This window comes from Suillus plorans (assembly GCF_016647745.1).
Source record: "Suillus plorans strain S12 chromosome Unknown HD556scaffold_89, whole genome shotgun sequence".
Classification (NCBI taxonomy): domain Eukaryota; kingdom Fungi; phylum Basidiomycota; class Agaricomycetes; order Boletales; family Suillaceae; genus Suillus; species Suillus plorans.
In genome coordinates this window covers 34,422-58,370 of record NW_024537473.1, presented here as the reverse complement: position 1 = coordinate 58,370, position 23,949 = coordinate 34,422, and the positions used below count along the sequence as shown (strand labels likewise).

Genomic DNA, 23,949 nt, shown 5'->3' with positions numbered 1-23,949 from the left:
AGACAGAAACTTGCACGACAGATAAAGATTGCTGCAGTAACATAATTAAGTTGATTTGTCACGATAATGGCGTGAGTATAAGCGGCTCGCTGTGTAACCAGGATTCAACCACATGTCTCACCTGCGCACCTTAGCAGCGAGTTATGACCTGTATGTCGGGGCCATTTGAACATTGAGCTGGCAGCCAGTGCAGCATATCGCAACAGTGAGTCATGTTTCTGCTTCTGCTTTGGTATCATGGTTGATGGTGCAATACCTAGTTCGAAGCCAATTAGTACCATTGTTTTTGGTCAAATTTTCGTACTTTTCGAGTCGCTCGAACAATGTGGATGTTTGAATTTACCTGAAAGTGATTCCTCCCCTGGTGTCAGACTCTGATGAGCAGGACTATCTCGCGAATGCGAAATCAATTCCTGATGAGAAATTGATGAAAGAGCTTGAAAGATTCGAGCGCGAGACACGGGGAGCTGGCTAACTTGAACCGCGAGAAAATGACGGGGCAGGTAGTGGTTTAATTCCAGATGATGTACCGGATTTTCTAGACGGCGGTATCATCGACTGGAGTGAGTTAGACAGAGGTACTGTGCCAGTTAGCTTCGCTGAAGAGATTAATGTACTCAATCGAGAATCGAGGCTCGGGATACTTGCATCAGGATGAAATATTGATGCACTTTTGACTGCATCAGAGGGCCTGTAGTGGTCAAACCTATTTTTGCCGTAGTAGAAACATAGTTGGAAATAGCTTGAAAAGCGCTCACAATGCATATTGCCGACTTCTGCCATTTTGCCAATTGCCACGAAACCAATTTCTTTCCGTTCCCTACACTAGCGTCGGTCCTGGTACCCCCAGTCTTGGGTACCCGATATTGAAATACAAGGAGAATCGGTGCAAATGCGCAGGCAGATGATTCTACGCATTTGTGGAGTACTAAGTGTGAAGCTCGGATTGAGCTCGGATGGCTGATGACTTACATCAATTGGTGCACTGCGACACGATCTCCACCAATCAACAAGCTGCATCACTGGACCATTCGTAACACATCGGTGCATCAAACTTCTTCTGCTAAACAGTTTGGAATGTTTCACTCACTGTGACGGACGACCTCCACTTGGTTAGATCGATCTCGGACGATTACGGAAACGGCCGCTCCGAGCTCGACCTCGAAAATCGCGTTGGAAATCAGTTACCAACATCACCAACAACTGAAACTTCACTGATGGAATTTATGTAAGTAGTCTACTGATCGATATCTATCTCCATCATGATTGGTGATAGAAGCGCTGAACAGTGGTATATATCTCGCACGAACGCTACCATCACGCATCATTAACATTCCCCACTACTCGCTGAGTCGCTCGCAGCCATCCCTCGAATATGGGATCATTTGAGACTAAGGTCAGACCTCAGTCTCATATGATCCCAGTTGGTGGTCGTTCATCAGCTTGATCTTTTTTAAGCTATTCGACGGGTTCGTCGTATCAGTTGGTGATGTCTCGATCTAACATTGACTTGCGGTATCACAATTGCCGCTGCTGTCCAGTGTCATGGTGGTGTACGATTGGGGTGAGCAGGATAAACCTGATGGTGTTCTAAAACCGCTTATATTTTCACTATATTCCTAGTACTAACACTTGGACAAGAGGTAAGTCGATGTTATCCCTGGAGCAGCCAACTCGCTAAGAACAGTGTCATAGATCGAATTGATCTGGGTAAGTCCCATATGATGAGAAAATAGAAGATTACAATGAATTCGTGACAGAGGCGACGCTGGTCTCTCGTAACTGTGCTGTATCTGATTGTTCGTACTTCATGTTGTGCTATAGCGTGGCCAGCAAGTTGTACTGACTCCAAAATGTTTTAGATCCGTTATGTTGGAATACCATATTCTGTGTATGTGTCGAGGCCAACAGATTGATACTGCACTAATAGCTCATCTTTGACAATTAGTGTTCATGTTCTGCGTATGTCTCATTAGTGTGCGCTGTGTTCGATTCGTCTGACCAGCAGCACACAGAGTATATTCGACTGGTCTCGCTAACAGATGCAGTGAGTATTCTGCAATCATTTGCTTCCTATCCAATGACTGCATTCATTTGTAGGGGTGGATGTGATTCTGACCATTGAACTTGGCTCGACATAATGACTCAATAGGTATGAGTCGGAGTGTTTGATCCTGCTACCATGGTGATCAATAATTGGGTGTTTAAGGCGGTATTATGTACTACGCAATAAATAGGACAGATGTGGTCTTAGCTGCTATGTTGTGTGGCAAGTTACTCAGTTGCAATTCCTCGGCGCTATTGACTCAATTGAAACATGATGCAAGTCATCATGATTGCTCAGTTGTATGCCATGTATCAGGGATCTAGGACGATGCTTATCTTCCTGGCTCTAAACATTGCCAGTTGCATCAAGTAACAACTTGAAGCTGAAATTATCCAGAACGCCTGTCAACCAACCCGGTCCTTAATACCTGATATTGATTATTTCTAGCAAGTACTCCAAATCTCTACACGATGATCTACACAGTAGTTTGTAATTTTATATTACCCGCTGATCATGCACTGTCGTCCGCACAGCATGCAGACAATGTGTGCTTGTCTTGTACTCCGAGTCATGCTGCTCAGTTTGAAAGGGTCTGCATATAATTTGAACCCGCATTCTGTGTATTTATCAGTGCTTTGACGATGAAGTAATTTGTTTCATCGATATAAAGGCACGGATACACAAAGCTCTTCCTCCCGCGAGTCCATCATTGGATTCATCCTGATAGCACTTTTATTTCATTACGACCGTGGAATGAAATTGCAGAATGGAAGCAATTCTAACACGTCATGATGATATCCGCTTGCCCCATTCACCAGCACAGCTGTCATACTCCTCCATCTTGCGGTGCATCTTCCCAGCGATAGTAATCCCACTGCGGGTGGTAGCATGATTGGGCACAAGTGACGAACCAGAAGCCATAACGAGGAAGACAACAGGGAGAAAATAAGGGAGCACGAAGGAGACAGGGCAATTCATATCGCTGATAAAAACTATCGTCGAGGTGGCTGACAGGCCGGAAAGAGCCGCTATGGTTTAAATGATGGAGCGATGAGTGAGATATTGGGTTATGATAACACTGTAGCGTGGTCGCAATCAATCAAACACGCTCCTGCAGGGAAATTTCTGCGATCTGACAGCAATGACAATTCCACAAACGATCAGAATCGAGCCCATTAGTATATACATGATATAAAGCTGGCTGTTGTCTTATAGTATTCCACCATCTTCAGAGTATCACCGAAAACCCCCTCAGAATATTATATCCCCGCACACAGAAGATGTGTTCCTCCCTCCTTACCGTTGTTGTTGCTTTGACAGCATCTATGTTTGTCAGTGCATGTTTGACTGCGAATCAACGTTGCAAAACGTATTACGATTGCTGCGATGGCTTGATTTGTGCCGGTGCTTCCGTGAGTATGAGCAGGTCACTGTACAACCCGGGTTCAACCACATGACTCACCTGCACGCCTTAGGCTGCGGGATCAGACCCAGTTTTGGTCTGCCAGTAGTAGTCGGTTTAAAATTGGGCCGGCAGCCCGGGGGCAAATCGCGACAGTGAGTCATGTTTCTGCTTTCGCTTTGGTACCATGGTTGATGGTGTGATACCTACTAGTTCGGAGCCGCCAATCACAATACAGCTGCTTTTGGACATATTTTCATGCTGTTTGAGCAATGTGGATGTTTGAATTCATCTGAAAATGTTCGACCATGCCTACTCTTGCTCGTGGCCCGTCTGACAGGCTGTTGAAACGACCGACCATTGCTGTTGCAGTTATGATGAGCGTGAAAAAAGGGGAATCAATATTACTGCCTGCACCGCTGAGATACTTGACACCAATGCTTGAAGCGTCACTAGCGTGAGTGCTCGAGAAGGGTTCTCTTACATAAGATAAAAAAGACTCATGAGGAGTAATTTCAAGCTTTGTCCTAATTGAGCAGTGTCAATGTCCTCCGGCTCTCCGGAGTCAGGGTTCTAGAATCTACATGAAAAAATGACTCAAGATTATTTCTCTTAGCAAGTACTCCGAATCTCCATGTATACAGGATATATAATCTACACAGTAGTAGTTTGTATTTTCATATCACCGAATACTAAATCTCTTTCGTGAGATCGAGTCAGTATAAACTTCGTGGCTGATAGCTATTCCGAATCTTCTCCATGTCTTTCCTTCATCATCGGTTGCTAGTAAAAGCCACCAGTTGGGGACACCTTCAAACGACCCACTCTGTTCCCCAAAGGTCGCCAGTACAACTTCGCCCTGTCCCTTTTCCGCTTTCCAATTCAAGAACGCCTGTTATTTGCAATTTGCTGTCGCAAGCTAGGTGGACCAAAGAAGGCAGGGTCGCGGCCGTTATTGGAAGGCTCCAATATCCCCCCGATAATATATATTCCAGTCTGAGGTGGCCTTTTACGGAAGAGCTCAGCATATCGTAGCATGAGGTGGATTTCAATATTAAGATCATCATGCTCCACCGCAATAGACGCGAAACTCAAGCTTTCTCCAACTTTCTGTACTTCGAGACTGTACATGGACATGTGCAGTATGCCCTGAGGGTCAACATGAGGCAAGAGTTCGGCATGTGGGGTAACGCCAAAGATATCCCTTGGCTGCCAGCCAAAGCCACTAGGCAGCCACGAGACGCCAAGACCGGGTCCATCCTTTCGTAGATTTTTGGATATCATGCGCCTTGCCAAGGAGACGAATTTCATATTCTCGGTATAAAGCTTCTTCTCCGAGTATAGTCTCACCACTGACGAGAACAGGTATAAAACGAACACGGTTAAGTTGAAAAGGCCTCAGACAAGCACTTCCGGTTGCAGTGAGTAGTCCTCTTACGAAACACTATGTGCATTTCATTGAACGAATGTATAACAGCTCTTCTGATACTTTGTCATCGTAACTTCGCGCACATCGCACAATCAAATTTTCCATCGGTGTGTGGTTTTCCTATAAGCATGATCGTATCACAGGCTGATACATAGTTATACCAGATACCATGAAAGTCTCTCAAATCGTTTTCCTCGCAATTCTTGTCGGTTCCAATGTCGCCAGTGCCGCTACAGTGCCGACAATTTCTTCTCGACAAGTACAATGGACCTGTGTTGACACGTGCAAGCTTACACCGCCTACGGACTGTAAGGCACCGATGAAGCCTACGTATACAAGCCCTGAGTGCTGGATGTGCTGCTCATTTGGTAGCTCCTTGGTGTAAACGACTTGCGAACTGCTCGACAGGGACGGTGTCTTACCATTGGGGCACTACATACTGGTTGGGCTGTAACTACACCATAAGAAGTAGGTTGAACTCGGTCATCTTTGCTCTCAAATGAGTCATACCGTCTTCAAAAAAGATTGAGACGTGGCTTCGACATTATGGATGTCAGAACATCAGAGATACTGTAGCTATGGGTATCGTGGAATGGCTCGATTTGAATACCAACGACTCGATGCGCCTTGCCAAGGATACGAATTTCATTATCAGAGCTGCACATATTCTCGGTATAAAACTTTCTTCAAGTATAGTCTCGCTTGCGACAGTACTGCAAGCAGAACTCAGGTGACATTGGGCGATGCCAATCTGATATCGGGAGAGAAATAGGGAATTCGTCGCTCGTCATTCTGGGGGGGGCCACGAGAGCCGGGCGAAACCGAGTCGCTAGTCTTGACTAATTCGTTGGCATCAACTCGGATGTTTCTGGCGCGGACTACAACTTTTCTGGACAAGTACGTCTCCTGAAAGACCCAGAGCCGTTTGGCATGATATCCCTTCATCCAAGTTATAATCCTGCGCCAAGCTTGGTCGCTTCTGGATTCTGATCCTGTGTCATCTTGGGGAGGGCCTTTGGTAGTAGCATAGCGCCGGCGTATTGCTTCGGACACAGCAACACAGCAAGCTGCGTTGCTGTAGTAGTCGCTCATCCTGGGTATCTCACGTGCGACATCTTCTGGATCCGCTTGGTTGACGCAAATGCTATCTATCCAGACATACTCAAGACCCATCAACAAAGCTTCCCTGGCAACAAGGAGAAATATTTCTCGCAGATATTCCCGCGATATCCCCGCTGGTATTTCCGACGGACAATGCAAACGATCCACCTCCCTTTCCTCTTCATCAACTGCTTGAACGATGTTTGGATGCATGAGACAAGTCAGACGGAACCAATCGTCGAATGTGGGTGCCCAGGGTATGTCGTTGTACAAACCAGAATAGTGTTCTGGAGTGTCAGAAGATCTGTCTGGATTCCAAAGGTAGGATGCAATGACATAGCGTTTCGTGGTATCATTCTGGGTGGTTTCGATTTGTCCCGTGAAGATGTTGATTAGCCTTGTTGGAACAGGCCTGGGGGCTGATAGTGTATCCATGTCCCGATTCAGTGCGTCGAATTTCTGTATTGCATTGATCCAGGCTACCCGAGCCCGGTCGGTTTTAGTGACGGGTGCCGGTGACTGGCCATCCAAGTCCCTTAACGATTCAAGTATAACTTGAATGAGGGTTCGTAACCAGCGATATGGTGCCAATAGGTACCTAGAAGCAGGGTGAATTGACTCGATTCTCCATAGCTTTATGGTATACCTTAGCATTTGGGAAGTAAGCTCATCCAAATGCATAGCCGCCTAGTTTGAAGCCAAAAATGATCAAATCGACTAGTGTGAGATTGAGATTGCGGGAGGATAATGGCAATGTAGTGAGAGTAACTAGTGCGGTATGGCTCACTGCAGTGTACCAAAACGTCCTTCTAGTTGACTTCAAGTTAGCCACGAGTTCAAGTGCTCTCCCGGCAGGCTGCCGCAGCATACAGCCACTAGCAATCCCAGATTGGCAGGAAGATTTGATATACATTACGTTGATCAATTGACGACTTGATTGTGTACTCGCCGGCATATATCAGACTCTGGAGCAGTCCGACGTACGTCTTTGAGAAGGTTAATAGAGTCGGCGCGGTTGCTTCTCTAAGTTATCTAACGTTCAAGTATTGCGGGAAATGCGGCTTTAGGCGTAAGGGTTCGAGAACGCTCACCGGGAGCCGCGGGAGAGAACAAGATCTTAAAGCAGACCAACCAAACGATGTCCAAAGGGGAAGAGATAGGATGAGCTAGAAGCAAACCAAAGAATTACGTCTATGATGTGGTCTCAATTGCAGGTCATAATGAACTAGCACTTGTCACATTGACCTAAGTATTCGTTTCCGGGTCTTTATCCAGCTTCTGGACGACGGTACTGGTAAAGATATTGATATGCATCTGTCCCAGAAGTAATATTGAGTAAATGATGGAAGAAGAACTCGCACACTGTGCCACAGACTCACAGTCGTGAAACCTATTGTGTTTGATACAATGACAACTGACCATCACATCAATTGAAGGAACGCACATTCTAAGACTAATTGTGCAATTCCGAGTCAGACCAAGGTGTTGTATCCTGGTGATGATGTATGATCCAACCTGGCAAACGTCGCAAATAGCACGTCATGGAAAGAAAATAGCACTAGGACGTTGAGTCGAACTGGAGTTATCACTGCCAAGGTCCGTGACAGCGTGCTACTGCCGGCTCAGAGTTGAGCTTCAAGGATAAGTTGAAGATCTCGACATGGAACGTTCGCAACATAAGTACATACATAATTTATGAGCAATATATCGTATACGGCAGCACCTGAGAACGACTTTATACTTTTCCCGCTTCTGAACAGGATGAAAGTTTTTCAAAATAACCTTGCTACTCTAGCTATAATATGGCCATCAACCAAAGATCGAATATTTTTCGTCTAATAAGCTCCTGAAGTCCGAACTGACTCAATATTCAATCATGTACTTCCTCTCTCGACGCTCTGCGGAACCATCAAGGGCGTCTTCTGATCTGGACATAGCTGGAGGAAGAAGCGCTGCAGCAGATACTAGTACCGTTCCCCAGGGGAAATATCCAAATCGTGTTCTTAAACGCGTCACCACCCTCTTCAACCCTAGAAAAAGAACTTCGTTCAAGAATGCCAGCCCCGTGGGCAGCCACGGAGCAGTCGGATTCATTCGTGATGCCGCTGCAGCATATCCCCGGCCGTCTAGTGATTCCTCCACTGCATCACCAGACGAAATCAGGAGACCCAGTGGCCTGGGACGCAGGGCCAGTTTAATGGAGTCTTTACCGTTACACGGTGAAAGTATCGATCTAGAGCGGTCAAACGGAAGTGGAGGTGAGGCAAGATTGCTCAAGTCTTTGTCCAATTTATTGAATAATCCGTCACATTCATTCCGTCCAGGATTGCTTGCAGAACACACAACACATACAGGTGTCACGATCCAGAGCCTTCCTACGGAGCTGTTAGAGGCAATTCTGTCTTTCTTGCCCAGGTTCGATTTACCGCGTATTGCCCTTGTTTCGGCTCAGCTCTGCAATGCCTCGCGTAACACACTATATCGGATACTCGACTTCCAATCAATATCAGAGCCACAAGTTAAAAAGCTTTGTAAAATTCTTGCTACCCATGCGTCTCTCACTACGAGGGTTCAATCTTTCTCATGTCACTTCTGGCCAGCATCTGAGGGCCATCTCATACCATCTCTTGATCTCACGACTGCGTTGCATAATATGTCAAACTTGGAATATCTTACGCTTCGAACATTTCTTGCGGTATTTTCGCAGTCGCCTCCTCTTTCTTTCCGGTTGAAGACACTGGTCATCCTTGATGACACAATTTCTGAGGAGCAATTCATCGACATTCTACATTTCCTCAGGAATCAATCCTCCCTACAATATCTAGCCTTTCCCAATGTCGTCGAGAACCCTTCACCCGAATCTTCCTTCCATCAACACATATTCATACCTGGTCTAGCACGGGAGATGTTACCATCGCTCTCTCAACTGCATGCTCCTCCACGACTGACGATGGCAATATGCTCCTTACTGGGACAAACACTTGAAACTGTTGTTTTGGATGTCACCACCACGCTGTACACGGGGTTGCGGCCTGCCGCACTCCTCCGTGCAATTCAAGGCGTCTCCAAACTGGATGTGGTCTTCACTCACGAGGTGGACAAACGAACAGTTGAAAAATTCTTGGGTGCTGCCGGTGGAATTTTGTCAGGTAGCGGCGCTGCCGATAGCCGCAGCCTCATGGCTTTGGAGGTAGAGGTGCTTTGGATGGAAGACGACACCGCCGAGGTCAGTGATATTTTCTGGATCCAAAAACCATCGATTTTGACGCTTTGCTCGAAGATACTATATGGCATCATTGATGCAGTCATCTCGCGTTTTAATGGTTTGCGCACGCTCAAGGTCACCACACCATTTCGCTCCAGGCAGTCACGACTGTTGACGCCCCCATTATCTGGCTCCCTGCAACTGTCAGCACCATCATCCCCTACTCCCACAACGCCCTCGCTTAGCATTTCCTCGATGTCGATTACTTCACCTGTGGGTGTTGTCCTATCGAGCGACTTTGTGAGCTCGGGCACAGAGAAGACACATGCCAAAATATGGACGAAAGCTTGCTCTACGTTGAGTGACATCCAATTTTGTTTTCCGGATCCATCGCCCGAGGCAGACATTGGACTGTGTGGAGTCTGGTTTCGCAGGAAAGAGTGACGGTCGAGCGCTGGCCCTCTCCCAGGATACAGCAGAGGAGAACTGGCTTCGTCCAGCGCTTCCGGCCCTCTGCTGGTATACATTGCTGCATTTTACTTCGTTTCGTCGAGCTCAATAAACTTTGGAATCTTGAAAGTCAAGTGTTGCCACGTCAGGATATAAGTAACATAAGGTATGTATGGTGATATGCAAGATGTATGTATGTAAAAATTAAACGGCTAGATATCAAAAGTCTACCTTGGTGTTCTAACCGCGTCAACCATGATCGCATCTAGTTGTCGTGTAATCTCTTCCATCAATCCGTGCGAAGACGCTTCTTGGCACTCCCGTTCACATGACCATTGCTGGCCGCACCGTCCACTGTCGAGAAATAGTCCATAGATCCCTTGGGGTCCGGCTTGATGGTTTTAGCACCCTCGGTCCAGCCCAAAGGGCAGACCTCCCCATGTTCCTCCTACAAAAGATGCAGTGAAACGTTACGATATGCAAAGAAAAATTCGTACCACAAATTGGAAGGCCTTGAGAAGACGGACGGTTTCATCCACAGATCGACCAACGGGCAGATCATTAACGGTGATTTGCCTATTCAAAAGCGTCGGTTACCAAACTAGTCCAGGATTCACACAAACACCCACCTGACGGTTCCCTTGGGGTCAATGATGAACAAACCACGCAGTGCAATGCCTTCCTCCTCGATGAGGACACCATAGTCCTTGGATATCGTCATGTTCCTGTCCGCAACCAAAGGTAGCTTGAGGTCGGGTCCAATGCCACCCTGCTTCCTCGGTTGCTGCGCCCACGCAAAGTGGGAATACTGAGAATCCGTGGAAACGCCTAAAAACCGATTAGAACGCGTTTAATAGACCACAAAAATAGTCCCGAACTAACCGAGAACGGAGGCATTCAGCGCTTTGAATTGAGGAAGCGCATCGTTGAAAGCCAAGATCTCAGTCGGACAAACGAACGTGAAATCCCTGTTAGCGTGACGAAAATAATAGTGAGAAACAAGATGCTTGAGGAAAACTTGATTATCCTCACATTGGGTAGAAGAAAAGAATCACCCTTGCAATAAGCTAATGTTAGCCGCTCCTCTCACGAATGTCTGGCGCATAAGACGCGTACCATTGACCCAAGTATTCGGACAGGGAGACCTCCTTGAATTCACCCTCTACGACTGCGGTAGCTGTGAAGGCTGGTGCTGGGCGCTGAACGAAGACGGCCATTGTTGAGTTGTGAATTCAGAGAAGAGGCGGATTGTTCAAGTGGTGTCAGTTGCTATGAAGATTTTAAATCCAATTAACCACCGCGTTATGTGTCTTTGTTTGGCTAGTCCATGGACCCGCTAAATGAAGACGGAGACAGAATGAAATACTTATGACCTCACCTACATAGCAAGGGGACCTAGTTGTCAATGTAAATCTGTCATGCATCAGGAAAACGACGAAGTGCGAAGCTCCTACTTCAATATTCAATGATGCCATTTATTTCCTAATTGCAACATTGATCAATTTGTACTCCAAATCGCACAAATAAAATATAAGCAGCGAGGGAACCCGAATGTATTCACAAAAAATCTCAACTCTGGTGGATAATCTACGATCATCTAAGAGCAAACTCCCTGAAGCGGTTCAGAGAGTCCTGGGTACCTGCACATTGAGGGCTGCTAGCTTGTATGGAGTATGCCTCTGGTATTAGTTCCTCGAGATGCTGAAGGAAAGTGAAAGATAAAACCATGAAGCTCAAAGTAGAAACATTACACTGACTTTGATTCTCCTCTCCGCACCAGGGTGCGTTCGCAAGAATTCCAAACTTGTTGCTCCATGAGCCTTTTCATATTGTGCGAGTCGCGCATGCATTCTGTAATGTCGCGCACATAAGTCAGACAAGGGAAAACCCAAATCACTCACTCCACAGCAGCCTGGGGGTCAAAACATGCCTTTGCAGTGAGCTGCATGCCGATAGTATCGGCTACATCCCTGATGTCAGCATCTCCATGTTTATAGCTGAAAGAAACATACCCTCGTATTCTTGAGTCCGCGAATTGGGTAGCTCCAGTAGCAACGTGCTTATGAGGTTGGTGATTCCAAAATCGAACCCGAAGACAGTTTGCAGAAGAACCGCTAACGCCAGGAATACTTTAGAGGACGAATAGCGTTCGGAAGCATGTCGAGCAACTGGTAAAGGGAGGTTAGAATTTGCATGCGTGTTGTATCATGCCAACATACCCACGTGGGCGATCTCTGCCGAATTATTTGAGTTGCGCAGACTATCCTTTGCAGAATTGCATACCATGTCCAAGAACACCAGCTAAACCCTGTTCATCCTTGCATATAGGTAAAATTCCGGTGAACACCACGATATTTCCTGTGACCACATATATGTGAAGGTTCACTTGCAGAGGCAGTTCGAGAGCGAACCGAAGGTGGCCATGGCGTTTACAATGGATGGATCATTCACAACAAGCAGATTCCATTCTTTACCTCCGCTTTCGGGGGTAGACGACTCCCCAGGTCTTCCGGTGGTGAACGGGTCTTCGCTCCAGAAGTCATCTGGTGCCCCCACTAGTGACCGGCTAGGCTCACTAGAACTCAAGTGGCCAAGGTCCGATGATTCAAGAATACGATTGACAACTCGTTGGACGTGTCGTGTGACAGGATGATCGGAAGGTAGTATCTTGCCTCGGAATTCAGCCAAGAGCTCGTTATACGCCGCCTGTGCAAGCTGCAAGGGGCCAAAAATGAGAGTTTGTTCCTTCAGGCTAAGCTTGCTCTCACATTGGTCTCGTACTTGGGACTTATATCCATAAATCGCCACCTACCTGTTTCAGGGACTTGTTCTAAACTTGAGGGGTAAAGTGAGACATAACATCACAAGTAATGTGCTGAACACGTACTGCACGACATAATATGTTCCTCCGAGTGCAGCAATTGCAATAACAATCTTCATGCGATTATCTATCACATCTCCTGACGGGTGGCGTTGATTTTCGGACGAAAAGCGTGTATACTGAGCATGTCGGGGAGATGATGTCGAGAGTTGGCGGAGGGGAACTGAACGAAGGTTGAATGTCGGTAGTCGAACTCGTGGATAATTTCTAGCAAGGACTGGCAGGCACCGAGCACTACGCGACGCCCGCAGGATAGGTGCTGTTGTCGTCCACATGCGAGTAGGGAACATCACGATTCACGAATTGGCGAGCGAGCCTTTTACTAATATCAATTGGAAGGCACTTGCATACAGGACTGATAGGTTGACCAGGGTCATGTCATTCAATCGGATATGGTGTAATGGTTAACATTACCGCCTCTCATATTTCAAGGTTCGCGGTAGCTCGGGGTTCGATTCCCCGTATCCGAATGTTTTTGTATTTCAACTGCGTTTTTCATTTTCAGCAACACAAGTACTCCTAGCCTGTAGGCCGATTGTTTCCACACCTGCTGCTTCATACAATAATCACCCTTTTCTTTCAAAAAAAAAGTACGGTTTGATCGTCTTGGACGTCGAAAGCTCGCAATCCTCAGACATACTCACTGGCAACCAAAACCCAACCAAGACTACGATGTCATGGGTCGTCGACACGGCTCCGGGGCCTCAAAATCACATCATCCTCAAAAATGCACCTCGGAGCCCACGGGGCATCATATCACCGAGGCACTCGCCCGAAAAACCCTCAGGCTGGAGAGCGATAGATATCTAAGCATCTGCCAAGTTTACGCAAGTAAGTATTATTGTCTCAGCTCCGAGATTGTCCTATAAATTTGTATACTCATTGTTGATTTTACTTCTCCTGAAGGACTTTGAACCTGGAGTGTCTTCTTAGTTCTATTCGACCAGGTCACCAGATATACATGGAGCATGTGCAGCAAATCGGAAGACTGTCGTTTCCGGAGACCTTCGACTGTACATATCCTTGGTCCTTCAAGTTGTTGAAAACAGTGTCAATTTCGGTTGAATTGTTGTCCCATAATCAGGGACGCGTCTTCGAGGCGCGTGCGGAGTCCGGACTCGCGTTAGGATATACGGAATTAGAGGCCTTGGCGAGTCATCTCGTTTTCACCGTTTCCCCTTGTCTCACCCTAGTCCTACGAGGATGACGTGAATACGTCGAACTTGCACACATGGTGCAGGGGACTGCCCGCCAAAATTACAGACATCACAGACTTGCAAGTAACTGAAGAGTCGATAGGAGCGGATGGTAGTTTTGACAATGAGTATCTGCAGTGTTATTAATCCTCTTGTGAGTTCGTGACTTGCGAATTTTATGCTATATAATTCATGCTCCCAGTCTTGCTCCCAGTCTTTCTCCCGGGTATGGCTTGTGCCAGCAAGTTCGTCATTACTGGTTATATGATGCACAGCACTATGGCACGGTCTACAAAGTGAGACTAGACCGTCGTGGTACGGTAGGAATTCAACGAACAAACCTACATGGCCATGCGACGGAGATTCTGGGTGCATTTTCGTCTTGAGCACCTTGCTTGGCATTTGTGGATCAAGGGATGAGGTGGTGACATGTCAACCGCACCTCCCGTTCACAAATCTCGCATCCCTTTGTGCGAGTTTCCGGAGGGGTGCACAAGCTTCGATAAAGATAAAGTCGTGCAGCATGTCGCAGACGAGTATGTGAGACGAATCTCGATCAGTGGTCAGACTCTAGGCCGCAAGCGTGTCATTGACTGTGCACCGAAGTGTATTGAGCGGCGTGTCATTGGTGGGTACCGAACAGAAATGCATCCGGGTCAGATCTGGCAAGGCAGCTTTCGTGGGTGCACTCGTGTGACGGGACGGTGTTACACGCGGAGGGGTCGTAGGCATGGGCGGTGGGCGTGGGCGACTCCATGCAGTGCGCCCCCGAATGAAGTGAATTCATGTAGTTCAGAAACATCGTCGTCTGCGCTTAAGCTTTGTGATGAGCCTGAGGTGTGCTCCGGGCTCTTATTCGACGTTCAAGGCAAAGAAAAGTGTCAAGTGTTGCTCTCGTTAACAAGGGTCATGTACAAGTTTAGCATACGATGGTGCCAAATGAGGTCAATGTGGATAAGATTAGATTACATCCCATGCGCACAGCTGCAACACCGTGTGGCACATCCAAGTTGATCAGGCACCAAATACATTCAGCGATATTTACCCGTCATCTGATTCTCCTCATCATCGACGACAACGTTCAATCACAGTTGGTCGACGTAACGCGTCCTTCAGAGACAGCTGTATACCATACTACTTGTATACCTGTATGTAAATTTGTATTTTCCTTCACATGGCACCTCCCAGGCGTAGGGTATCATATGTGATACCTCCACCCACGGACGATGTTCCACGGCTTAGGCTACCACTATTTGGAGTCCCCCGTAATGGTTCAATACGCCCACTCCTCATACCCTCTCGAACACCACTGGCCGACTCCAAGAGCACATCGGAGAACTCTCATCCAAGGCATCGACTGGGCGCCATGTCCCTTGCGCTCGACACAACCACGCGTCTCGAAGGTCGGAACACACCGGAAGGCATTCTTTATACTGGCGGAAGGGATGGACTAATCATATCATGGGATTTGGGACTTCCGTTCAGGCGGAGACATGATGGCAGGTACCGCAGAGATAGGTTAGACAGATGGGAAATGTTGACAGGAATGGGAGATGAAACACTCGCTGAAGAGGCTGAGGAAGATGAACGACGAGATGGTGATGTGCTAGGAGATGTAAAGGAGAGTGGAGGACGAAAGCGAAGAGGCAGCACAACGGACCAGTTACCGTACGAACTTCAGTGGCAGTTGGACACCGATGCGTTGACATCAGGATCGGTGAGACACAATATTTATTATGTTACGTGTAACTGGAAGCATATCTTGTAGCCTTCTAGCTTCCGTCAGTGCGCGCAGACCCACACAGACTGGGTAAATGATCTCTTGCTCTGTAATTATAATCAGACAGGTAAGTGCATGGAATGCAGTGGTACGTTGACGGGCTAACCGTAAGCAGTTGTTTCTGCATCATCCGATGGAACCATCAAGGCCTGGCATCCTCATGCCGTTTCTCCCAGTGATCCCTCTGCAATAGGGTCTCACGCTGATTATGCACGCTGTCTCGCTCTTTGGTATGCATTCCTCGAATATAATAGTTCATGCTGACATGTATTTAGTCGTGGACAGAACTGGATAGCTTCTGGCTCATTCGACCGGACCATCAAACTCTGGGATCTCACCCGAGCATCGATATCGCCCGAACCATTTCTTACCCTCAACCCACCTGATGCTACCGCGCCTAAAGCCTCTGTATATGCAATAGCCTCCGACCCATACGGACACGCCATTGCAAGTGGATCTCCAGAACGTGTCGTCAGGATGTGGGACCCGCGCTCGGGAAAGAGGACAGGGAAGCTGGTCGGCCACACGGACAACATCAGAGCTATTCTTATTTCAGAGGATGCGCGATATGTGAGTTATGAACATTTCAACAACAATCTGTTCTAACGAGTTTGGCCAGCTCCTCACAGGTTCTGCAGACGGTGTGTAACACATCATGGTCCTCCGAATATTTTTCTGAATATTTACATCACTAGCATCCATCAAGCTATGGTCATTGTCATCTCAGCGATGCTTACATACGTTTGCGTACCACACAGATTCTGTTTGGTCTCTACATTCGACGCATCCCTCACTCGAGGTATTCTACTCTGGCGACAAGTCGGGTATGGTGTGCAAAGTCGATGTGGAGGGATGCGCAGACATTTCGGATGGCGCCTGCATCACTATTGCGGGGGAATCTTCTGTTGAAGTCGGGGAAGGTATCAATAAAATCGTAACCGCAGATGACGGTCTTCTTTGGACCGCCTCCGGTAAATCGAGCATCAGTCGCTGGAGGCTTCCGAAACCCGTACCGAAACGAGTCTTAGAGGAAGAGAGAGAGATCATTGCTGATAGATCCTTTACTACGATTTCGAGGAGACAAGTTTCCCTTGGACCTGACTCTATACAGTGGTCTGCACCACCGTCAATACATCAAGGTGCACTTCCAATTTTAAGCTAAATCTTCAATACTGAGCTATCGACTAGTTCGTAGGGATGACGCGACAGCAGCCTACCCCGGTGTCCCGCTCACATCATTTGTACGACTCACGTCTCCCGATGGTCCTTTCTCCCCTTCTTCATTCGCTCTACGTGGACGCGATCCCGAGGTTGCAACGTTATACTCTGCTGCATCCATCGCCTCCGTTCCGGGAGGACGTTTGCCACTCCATGCTACTCTTCATCACCTTTCCACCCTCATGCCCCCCAACACTCTCCGGAGCAAGAAAAGTGAGATCTCGATGGCGCCCACTGATATTGATGCAGTGCATGACCCTCGAACGGCTTATGAAGCTCGGGAGTTCGCTGCTGATGCCGAGCCTTTAAACGCAAACCCAGATGCGGTGATAGCAGGCTCTCCTGGCCTCGTGCGAGCTATCTTGTTGAACGATCGGATGCATGCGTTAACGGTAGATACGACAGGCGAAGTCGCTGTGTGGGATATCGTGCGAGGAATCTGCAGAGGTCAGTTTGCCCGTGATGAGGTGCGTGCTGCGAGTAGATCAGGCAGTACTTCCAGCAGTGGGCGTCGTCGTGACAACGGGAGTGTGACAGGGGGTGACAAAGAACGAAGTCCTCGTGAGGCGCTTGAGGCAGTCCGAGAGCGCATTGAGGGTGATGCCGTCAGTTCGCCTTGGTCGTCTGTGGACACGAAAACTGGTGTCCTCACTGTGCATATCAACGAGCGCTGTTTCGATTCTGAAATATATGCAGACGAGGCTGGCTTCGATCATGACAAGCATTTTGGCGATGAACTCCGGTGTAAGTATATTCTTCTTTGTGTTAATTTTCATCTAATAAAAACACACGCTTCAGTCAACATTGGCCGGTGGGTCCTACGAAATCTGTTCCTCGGCTTTATCCGCGAGGAGCAACGCATTCGTCGTAAACGCGACGGTTCCGAGACTGGTAACTCAGCTATGCAGCGCACTGTGGCTCCATCACTGGAACCGAACGGGAACTCTTCAAGTTCTACACTGCGGCATTCCTTCGAATCTTCAACGAGGCCGTCGCGAGTCCTTGTTAGTAGTGCAGTCGTGACATCAAATACTTGTTTGCCCGCTGTCCTTCCTTCACTTCCCTCTTTGACTCGACCCAGCCCTCTTCTTACCCCGATGATACCGCTCGTTCCGCTGAAATCTCCTCCACCGTTATCCATTATCCCTCAATTGCCTCCGAACGATACCACTCCTGTCCCTCGACCCATACGCACGCAAGGCCTTGATGCAGGGACACCGCTCTCCAGCGCATCTCGGGACTTGGACTATTTCTCTCCCCATCCTCATACACGGCGCCCGTCTACGGGAAGCGCCGCGCTGTCAGATGCTGGTGATTTTTCTGCATGGAGTGGTCCTCCGAGTGTCCTGGCAACACCGATATCAAGCACTCCTACTGGCAGCAGCGGGTTCATGGGGCGTCTGAAGAGCCTTGGTAAAGGCACTGTGAGAAAAATGACCATTGACGCGTTACCGGGTTCACCTATATCTAGCCCTGCTGGCAATCTGGCCGATATGCCAACCGCTCCAGAGGTGATTTTGGTGAACACGAAAATCTGTGTTTGTCTGACTGTTACTTTGTCCAGGCACCGACAGACACCGTTGAAAAATCGCCTGTACAAGCGCTTCTCGCACACCCTATCTCACCTCCCGCATCCAACGATGCTCCCACTTTGACGTTGCCTCCGGCAATGACAATATTGATATCTGACGAAGTATATCCCGGGTGGAGAACGGTTTATAGGGGCAGCGTGTCGACTACATGGGCTGACGTGTACAAGTTGGAGTCGACGATACCTCTGTGGCTTGCTGAATACCTGCTATTCAACAAAATTACGAGCCCGCCTCCTGCAAAGGTCTCTTTTGTATTACTACCCTGGCCAGGCACAGAACAGGGACATGAGCCACTCCCTGAGTTGCTCAACACGTTAGTGAATTTAATTCATCACGCGCCGTGTATTCTAAATGTGTTCAAAAGGTCACAGTCCAAATTAACGTCGAGCAGGTTCCTGAGAGTTCGCAAGCTGACTCATCATGTAAGTTGATCCCCTGTGTGGGCGATGCAATAGTTGATATCACATGCAGGTTCAGGAAAAGTTGGACAAGATATCTGGCAGTCCTACGTCGACCCATCATCCACCGCATGACGATAATCAAAACTCGCATGATCGTACTCGAGGTGAAGACCTGTACGAAATCCTCTGCAATGATTCTGTTTTGCCGTTGGATATGACTCTGGCTGCTGTACGACATTATTTCTGGCGTCAGACTGGTGAGCTTGTGATGCACTATCGTTTTAAAATTCGGACGCAAGTACCGAGTGTTGATGTGCCTTTACAAAATATGTAATTTCCTGTAGAACACATATATATGTGATACGAGACCTCTTAATGCTTTCGAATTTCATACTGTTCTCCGCATGTGTATATTCGTATCCCACGGCACCGGTGTGCCCACGAGGTGTTATACCCAGTGCCCACTAAAACCCCTACGTACATTTCGGATCCAGTTGTCCGGAAGATTGTCTCCATCTTTGAGTACCCCGCTCCATGCATTTGGAGGACTTGATCTATCCCTTTTTATATAAATCTGTTAGAATCTTCTCTCGTAGGCTCCAGATTATTTCACGTGGAGTGAGAGTTCGCAATCTATTAATATATGTTCCATAGTTTCTTCTTCGGCGTTCGCCGCATAAGCTTGTGTGTGCAAAATTCGGTATTCTACTCCAGTGTCCACCTATTTTATACTGCTTTTCCAGAGGAAACCAGGCCGGTATATACTTAACTGTCTTCCCTCAATATGGCCTATACAGGAGTGGTGTAGTCAGATTTTCCGGTTGTAACAATGTAACCGGCAGATCTGGCAAAACTCTAGGCACTAGGTGTGTCCCTAACATTATAATAACATCAATGTTGCTTCGTCCCGAATCCATCATCACGACCAGAATTGATTGGAACAGTAACGAGGGGGTGGGGGTGGGGGCGTCCTCCAGCACACACCATCTTACTTTAGGGACGTCGATTTTCATATCCAAACTGTGTTGGAGCTCACCCCTTCGGACTAGTCCCGCCGTGGATGCCAAAGCCCAGGGGAGACCAGTATCGTCGCGATCTGCTCGGATCTCATGATTTTTATCATCCATGGAACAAAGTAACATGTACAACATCGTGTTTTTCAAGAGGGAGTGATTGACTACGAGGCGAAGCTGACGCAGAGTGTCTACCTGAGCGTTCGAGTCGCGATGCAGACCACGTCCTTGGCACCCGTTTCCTACTAGGATAAGAGGGATGCTAGGGTGGCGATGATCTCGGGGATCTCACCCCACCACGTGCGCACCCAGACTTTACTCAAACCTTGATCAAACCCCAAACGGCAGTGGCGGCGCACAGCCGTTTCCGAACTGTACTAGTACTGTGTACTTAACTTGGACTCAAACGCGTACTTGTACTAAACTAAACCGATATACGTTTCAATTCTAACTTTACTCGTCTCCCCGTCGGACAGCTGAGCGGGTGGGCGAAGCGTTTGGAACCTTGCTATTAGAAGCAAGTTAATTTAAGTTATCAATTTCAAAATTCAAAAGTGGTCTCATTATTATAAGGCCACTCCTAACTTAACTATTAATGTTTTTTACTGTACTTAACCAACGCGCAGGCATCTATCATCTTCTACCAGTCCTCTTCTTGTTTCTAGCTTTCATCGTCAACCACAAGTACCGTACCCTAGACCAGGTCTCCCTAGCCTCCAAAAGTTCGTCAATACCAAGCCAAATCTTATCACATTCGACGCCTGCACACATGGCAATATCGAAAGCAGACAAGCGTAACAAGTTCCTCGCCGTATTCGAGCGCATTCGCGAGGAACTTATTAACCATATGAAGTCAGAAAATATGCCCGAGGACGCCGTGACGTGGTTCAACGAGGTACGTGATCTTTCGTGTATTCGATAGACAGTGATTGATATGACCATCTTTTTGCAACCTGCCTCCTTTGATTGGCTAGAACCTTGTTTACAATGTTCCAGGAGGCAAACTCAATCGCGGCATATCTGTCGTCGATACTGTCACAATACTTCTCAACCGACCTCTAACTGACGACGAGTACTTCAAAGCCGCCCTGCTTGGATGGTGTATCGAACTCGTGCGTTTCAGTCCCTTGTCGGCTTCTCCCGCATGCTCAGCCAATAGCACCCTCTCATAATTATAGCTACAAGCCTTTTTCCTTGTATCTGATGACATGATGGATGCTTCCATCTCACGACGCGGTCAACCTTGTTGGTACCGCGTCCATGATGTCAAGGGCCTCGGAAAGGTCCACAACATCGCAATCAACGACTCCTTCATGCTCGAGGGTGCAATTTACCACCTCCTGAAGACTCACTTCAGGCGAGAGAGCTACTACGTAGATCTGTTGGAACTGTTCCAGGAGGTATGCCTCTTTCAGTCCCTTTTACTGCGCTCTCATCTTCTGACATGGACGTGCTGCAGGTCACGTACAAAACTGAGATGGGCCAGCTCGTCGATTTGATCACTGCCCCGGAAGATAACATCGACATTCGCAAATACAACCTCGACAAACATACTTTCATTGTACGGTATAAGACCGCATTCTACTCTTTCTACCTCAGTGTCGCGCTCGCCATGCGCATGTGTGGTGTCCCAGATGTATACGAGATCAACGGAAAGACCATCGAGGCGTATAAAGAAGCAGACCGGATTCTCATTCCTATGGGCGAGTTTTTCCAAGTGCAAGACGACTACCTAGACTACCACGGCACCGAGGCAGAAATCGGCAAAATCGGCACGGACATCGTCGATGGAAAATGTTCTTGGTGTGTGTGCACGGCACTCACGTACGGCACCGAAGCGCAGAAACAGCTCCTGTATGAAAACTACGGGAAGAAGGGCGCAGATCAGGCCGCGCAGGAGCAAGCTGTGAAGGACATGTACAACGACGAGCAGGGGCTGAACATTCCCAGGCGCTATGAGGAGTATCAGAAGAAGGCTGTCGGAGATATCAATGCGATGATTGATCAGGTGCCTGAACCTGAGGCACACGAGGTGGGCAAGGGCAATAGGTTGAGACGAGATGCGTTCCGCGCCTTCTTGAGCAAGATCACTGACCGCAAGGCATAGGGGAGTAGATGTAAAAAATCAATCACTGTAATTGTTACTTGGTTTATATCCGCTGCTTTGTGTTAGACTATAGGAAATTATATCATGGATCATAGCACTAGACCCTAGTGAAGACATGACTTCGAGTCATCGCATAGATAATTCGTTCAACACCGCAGATCATTCGACAACACCCACATCGATAAAAAATTGTGGCTCATGAGGGACATGCGCGATAAGGACGAGGAAAGCTTTTACTACGTAGGATTTAGCAGGATAGGTATAATTAATATCCTAGTCACAGGCTGCACGAACTTGCATGACACGCATGGGCAATGTCAAAATCACGATAACGATAGCAGAACATTGATACAAGAGATTTAGGACAAGCCTGATTGCACATGTTGCGGTGGATACGCAGCTGGGACATGGTGTGCTTGTGGTGGTAGGATTCGGTGGCCTCGCTGTGGGGGAGGGACTTGTGTGACAGCTGCTGTTGCTTCCTCTCTGGATAGCAGCAGGACCCATTTAATGAAGATCAGACAGAGTACGGACATGGACAAACGCACCCAAAGACACTTTTGATCAATTCATCCAGCATTGTTTCTTTCTTCAACTTTTCTTCTTTCGCCTGTGCCCTCGTGACCCTAAAGGAGATGATATCAATGCCGCGAGGACTATCTAGATCAATTCAGCGCACCTGAGTTCCTCGATGAGCGCTGCATGGGTTTCAAGCGCGTAGCGCATTTTCGCTTTCTGAATTACATACATAACGAGTGCAGGAGTGCGGCCCATAATCAAGCCAGTCCTAGGGTCTACGAGCCGCTGCAAATGCGGTGGAAGTCCATCGTCCTCTCCATCGTCGTCGTCTTCCTCTTCCTCACGCGTGAGCGCCGAAAAGTAATCTCCACCTCCAATCCCGTTCTCAAGCTCAGAAGGGGTCTGTGGCTCGAGCTTGAAGGTGCTGAATGCGGATTGCTCGGGAGTAGGTACGTTGGTTTGAGGATGGGAGGGGGAGAGAGACCGCTTGCGTTTGCGTGCTCCTGAGGCGCCCCTACCGGAGGGTGGAGGGGGCATGTTATGTTGTAGTCGCATGTGTTTTGCCAGTGCGTCGGAGCGGGTGAAGGACTTGTCGCATTCTGAGGATATTTGAGTGGGTATGTAAAAGAGAAGTGAAATTAGAGTAAACTGTTGTGGATAACGATTGTTACATTGTGGATAACAATGGGTGCATGGAGTTGAATTATTGTTATTATTAATATTAAAGTAAAAGTAAAACAGAATACAGGGAGATTGGTGATGTTTGGTTTTTATTTTGAATGTGGATTGAGAATAAATGAATGTCACACCACTCACCTGGCCGGGAACAAATGAAGGGTTTCTCGCCAGTATGTGAGCGGATATGGGATATGAGGGCGAACCGCGAAGTCTGTGCGAGCCCACGACGGTTGCATGTTGCCCACTCGCAAGTGTAGTTCGACTTGTGCACACCGATGTGCGCTGTAACACACACACATACGTGATGTTCAGTTTCGACGACATCAGGACATGAACATACTGGTGTGAATGTGTTCTATGAGACTGGGGAGGTGGCTGAAGACAACACCACAGTCGTCCCACAGGCATGTCATCGTGTCTGACCCTGCTGCCTCCCCATGCTCAGCATTTAGAGGCCCCGGCGAGCCTGTTCGGCTCGCGCTTGGTTGGACATCAGGTGTTTCGTCCGCTGAGGAGTCATCTAGTGACACGGAACTCTGTGTAAATACAGGAGACGGTGAGCGGCCGTAGGGCCCGTACGCAGCGGCATATGACATTGTCGGCGAAAGATGTTAAGCGCTCGCTCATGCTCGGCATACTTCCCACAGTGTCGCTGATGCCGTCATGGTCCCCGATGATGCTTCGGATAGCACAGGCATTAATGGGGTAGTGGTAACCTGGGTCGTTGCCATCGACCCGCCGGGGGTTCGATTCCCTCTTAATGCACTAGCATTGTACTACGTTTTTGCTGCTCTAACTCTTATTTTCTTCAGTGATAAACAATTCGCTGCATGCTGAGCGCAAAACCCAAAGCTCTTCCATAGGTTGGTTGGAGACTCTTGGGTCGGTAACCGTTGATTACCTCGAATCCATGGGTGATGTAATATCTCA

At 47.9% G+C, this 23,949-nt stretch overlaps 8 protein-coding genes and 2 non-coding genes across 10 annotated transcripts; 6 read left to right on the top strand and 4 right to left on the bottom strand.

Moving 5' to 3' along the window:
* Positions 1-1,021: 1,021 nt before the first annotated feature.
* HD556DRAFT_1539467 (uncharacterized protein) lies at positions 1,022-2,211 on the top strand. Its single transcript, XM_041309717.1, has 11 exons — positions 1,022-1,044; positions 1,118-1,228; positions 1,290-1,396; positions 1,459-1,469; positions 1,542-1,564; positions 1,624-1,643; positions 1,696-1,710; positions 1,761-1,799; positions 1,863-1,891; positions 1,949-1,962; positions 2,016-2,211. Exons 3-11 carry the CDS (start codon positions 1,376-1,378, stop codon positions 2,123-2,125), a joined length of 282 nt encoding a protein of 93 aa, XP_041154085.1. The 5' UTR covers positions 1,022-1,044; positions 1,118-1,228; positions 1,290-1,375; the 3' UTR covers positions 2,126-2,211.
* A 3,165-nt stretch (positions 2,212-5,376) lies between these two features.
* On the bottom strand, positions 5,377-7,140 carry HD556DRAFT_1016710 (uncharacterized protein). Its single transcript, XM_041295887.1, has 2 exons — positions 6,578-7,140; positions 5,377-6,514 (listed from the first exon to the last, which is right to left on the bottom strand). The coding sequence occupies exons 1-2, from the start codon at positions 6,658-6,660 to the stop codon at positions 5,605-5,607; spliced, it is 993 nt and encodes a 330-aa protein (XP_041154084.1). The 5' UTR covers positions 6,661-7,140; the 3' UTR covers positions 5,377-5,604.
* Positions 7,141-7,855: 715 nt separating this feature from the next.
* On the top strand, positions 7,856-9,628 carry HD556DRAFT_1313294 (uncharacterized protein; the record flags this gene model as incomplete). The annotated part of the gene is made up of 3 exons (XM_041300773.1): positions 7,856-8,237; positions 8,304-9,205; positions 9,260-9,628. The coding sequence occupies 3 exons, from the start codon at positions 7,856-7,858 to the stop codon at positions 9,626-9,628; spliced, it is 1,653 nt and encodes a 550-aa protein (XP_041154083.1).
* A 147-nt stretch (positions 9,629-9,775) lies between these two features.
* HD556DRAFT_1016581 (peroxiredoxin) lies at positions 9,776-11,097 on the bottom strand. Its single transcript, XM_041295886.1, has 8 exons — positions 11,089-11,097; positions 11,013-11,029; positions 10,751-10,954; positions 10,667-10,690; positions 10,517-10,602; positions 10,264-10,462; positions 10,132-10,210; positions 9,776-10,082 (listed from the first exon to the last, which is right to left on the bottom strand). Exons 3-8 carry the CDS (start codon positions 10,849-10,851, stop codon positions 9,924-9,926), a joined length of 648 nt encoding a protein of 215 aa, XP_041154082.1. The 5' UTR covers positions 10,852-10,954; positions 11,013-11,029; positions 11,089-11,097; the 3' UTR covers positions 9,776-9,923.
* On the bottom strand, positions 11,072-12,878 carry HD556DRAFT_1413630 (peptidase family M48-domain-containing protein). The gene is made up of 9 exons (XM_041304254.1): positions 12,522-12,878; positions 12,403-12,469; positions 12,046-12,349; positions 11,918-11,992; positions 11,854-11,868; positions 11,647-11,802; positions 11,536-11,596; positions 11,392-11,485; positions 11,072-11,335 (listed from the first exon to the last, which is right to left on the bottom strand). The coding sequence occupies exons 1-9, from the start codon at positions 12,803-12,805 to the stop codon at positions 11,228-11,230; spliced, it is 1,164 nt and encodes a 387-aa protein (XP_041154081.1). The 5' UTR covers positions 12,806-12,878; the 3' UTR covers positions 11,072-11,227.
* Positions 12,879-12,901: 23 nt separating this feature from the next.
* On the top strand, positions 12,902-12,985 carry HD556DRAFT_t116. Its single transcript has one exon. It is a non-coding gene; the product is annotated as a tRNA-Glu (tRNA).
* A 1,709-nt stretch (positions 12,986-14,694) lies between these two features.
* On the top strand, positions 14,695-19,329 carry HD556DRAFT_1413610 (uncharacterized protein). The gene is made up of 11 exons (XM_041304253.1): positions 14,695-15,428; positions 15,480-15,558; positions 15,607-15,721; positions 15,767-16,061; positions 16,111-16,132; positions 16,187-16,630; positions 16,680-17,453; positions 17,508-18,220; positions 18,274-18,614; positions 18,666-18,723; positions 18,773-19,329. Exons 1-11 carry the CDS (start codon positions 14,886-14,888, stop codon positions 19,034-19,036), a joined length of 3,648 nt encoding a protein of 1,215 aa, XP_041154080.1. The 5' UTR covers positions 14,695-14,885; the 3' UTR covers positions 19,037-19,329.
* Positions 19,330-20,132: 803 nt separating this feature from the next.
* HD556DRAFT_1413605 (farnesyl-pyrophosphate synthetase) lies at positions 20,133-21,927 on the top strand. The gene is made up of 4 exons (XM_041304252.1): positions 20,133-20,610; positions 20,690-20,827; positions 20,894-21,115; positions 21,175-21,927. Exons 1-4 carry the CDS (start codon positions 20,311-20,313, stop codon positions 21,820-21,822), a joined length of 1,308 nt encoding a protein of 435 aa, XP_041154079.1. The 5' UTR covers positions 20,133-20,310; the 3' UTR covers positions 21,823-21,927.
* On the bottom strand, positions 21,928-23,645 carry HD556DRAFT_1413602 (uncharacterized protein). Its single transcript, XM_041304251.1, has 5 exons — positions 23,360-23,645; positions 23,158-23,301; positions 22,502-22,940; positions 22,371-22,448; positions 21,928-22,308 (listed from the first exon to the last, which is right to left on the bottom strand). Exons 1-5 carry the CDS (start codon positions 23,613-23,615, stop codon positions 22,182-22,184), a joined length of 1,044 nt encoding a protein of 347 aa, XP_041154078.1. The 5' UTR covers positions 23,616-23,645; the 3' UTR covers positions 21,928-22,181.
* Positions 23,646-23,713: 68 nt separating this feature from the next.
* HD556DRAFT_t117 lies at positions 23,714-23,784 on the top strand. Its single transcript has one exon. It is a non-coding gene; the product is annotated as a tRNA-Gly (tRNA).
* Positions 23,785-23,949: the final 165 nt, after the last annotated feature.

Bases quoted from the DNA above. Each gene is read 5' to 3' on its own strand.
- HD556DRAFT_1413605 (XM_041304252.1), top strand. From the start codon at position 20,311: ATGTTTTTTACTGTACTTAACCAACGCGCAGGCATCTATCATCTTCTA. The intron at 20,828-20,893 runs GTGCGTTTCAGT...TCATAATTATAG, and splicing joins TTGGATGGTGTATCGAACTC to CTACAAGCCTTTTTCCTTGT. The intron at 21,116-21,174 runs GTATGCCTCTTT...GACGTGCTGCAG, and splicing joins TGTTGGAACTGTTCCAGGAG to GTCACGTACAAAACTGAGAT.
- HD556DRAFT_1539467 (XM_041309717.1), top strand. From the start codon at position 1,376: ATGGGATCATTTGAGACTAAG. The intron at 1,565-1,623 runs GTGAGCAGGATA...CTATATTCCTAG, and splicing joins CATGGTGGTGTACGATTGGG to TACTAACACTTGGACAAGAG. The intron at 1,800-1,862 runs GTTCGTACTTCA...AAAATGTTTTAG, and splicing joins TAACTGTGCTGTATCTGATT to ATCCGTTATGTTGGAATACC.
- HD556DRAFT_1413602 (XM_041304251.1), bottom strand. From the start codon at position 23,615: ATGTCATATGCCGCTGCGTACGGGCCCTACGGCCGCTCACCGTCTCCT. The intron at 22,449-22,501 runs GTGCGCTGAATT...CATCTCCTTTAG, and splicing joins GCGCTCATCGAGGAACTCAG to GGTCACGAGGGCACAGGCGA. The intron at 22,309-22,370 runs GTGCGTTTGTCC...GCTGCTATCCAG, and splicing joins TTGATCAAAAGTGTCTTTGG to AGAGGAAGCAACAGCAGCTG.
- HD556DRAFT_1016581 (XM_041295886.1), bottom strand. From the start codon at position 10,851: ATGGCCGTCTTCGTTCAGCGCCCAGCACCAGCCTTCACAGCTACCGCA. The intron at 10,691-10,750 runs GTACGCGTCTTA...GCTTATTGCAAG, and splicing joins TCCGAATACTTGGGTCAATG to GGTGATTCTTTTCTTCTACC. The intron at 10,603-10,666 runs GTGAGGATAATC...TCACGCTAACAG, and splicing joins ATTCTTTTCTTCTACCCAAT to GGATTTCACGTTCGTTTGTC.
- HD556DRAFT_1413610 (XM_041304253.1), top strand. From the start codon at position 14,886: ATGGCACCTCCCAGGCGTAGGGTATCATATGTGATACCTCCACCCACG. The intron at 18,221-18,273 runs GTGATTTTGGTG...TACTTTGTCCAG, and splicing joins ATATGCCAACCGCTCCAGAG to GCACCGACAGACACCGTTGA. The intron at 18,615-18,665 runs GTTAGTGAATTT...TGTGTTCAAAAG, and splicing joins CTCCCTGAGTTGCTCAACAC to GTCACAGTCCAAATTAACGT.
- HD556DRAFT_1413630 (XM_041304254.1), bottom strand. From the start codon at position 12,805: ATGTTCCCTACTCGCATGTGGACGACAACAGCACCTATCCTGCGGGCG. The intron at 12,350-12,402 runs GTGAGAGCAAGC...GGCCCCTTGCAG, and splicing joins GTCCCAAGTACGAGACCAAT to CTTGCACAGGCGGCGTATAA. The intron at 11,597-11,646 runs GTATGTTTCTTT...TCAGGGATGTAG, and splicing joins GCGGACTCAAGAATACGAGG to CCGATACTATCGGCATGCAG.
- HD556DRAFT_1016710 (XM_041295887.1), bottom strand. From the start codon at position 6,660: ATGCATTTGGATGAGCTTACTTCCCAAATGCTAAGGTATACCATAAAG. The intron at 6,515-6,577 runs GTACCTATTGGC...TGAATCGTTAAG, and splicing joins TCAATTCACCCTGCTTCTAG to GGACTTGGATGGCCAGTCAC.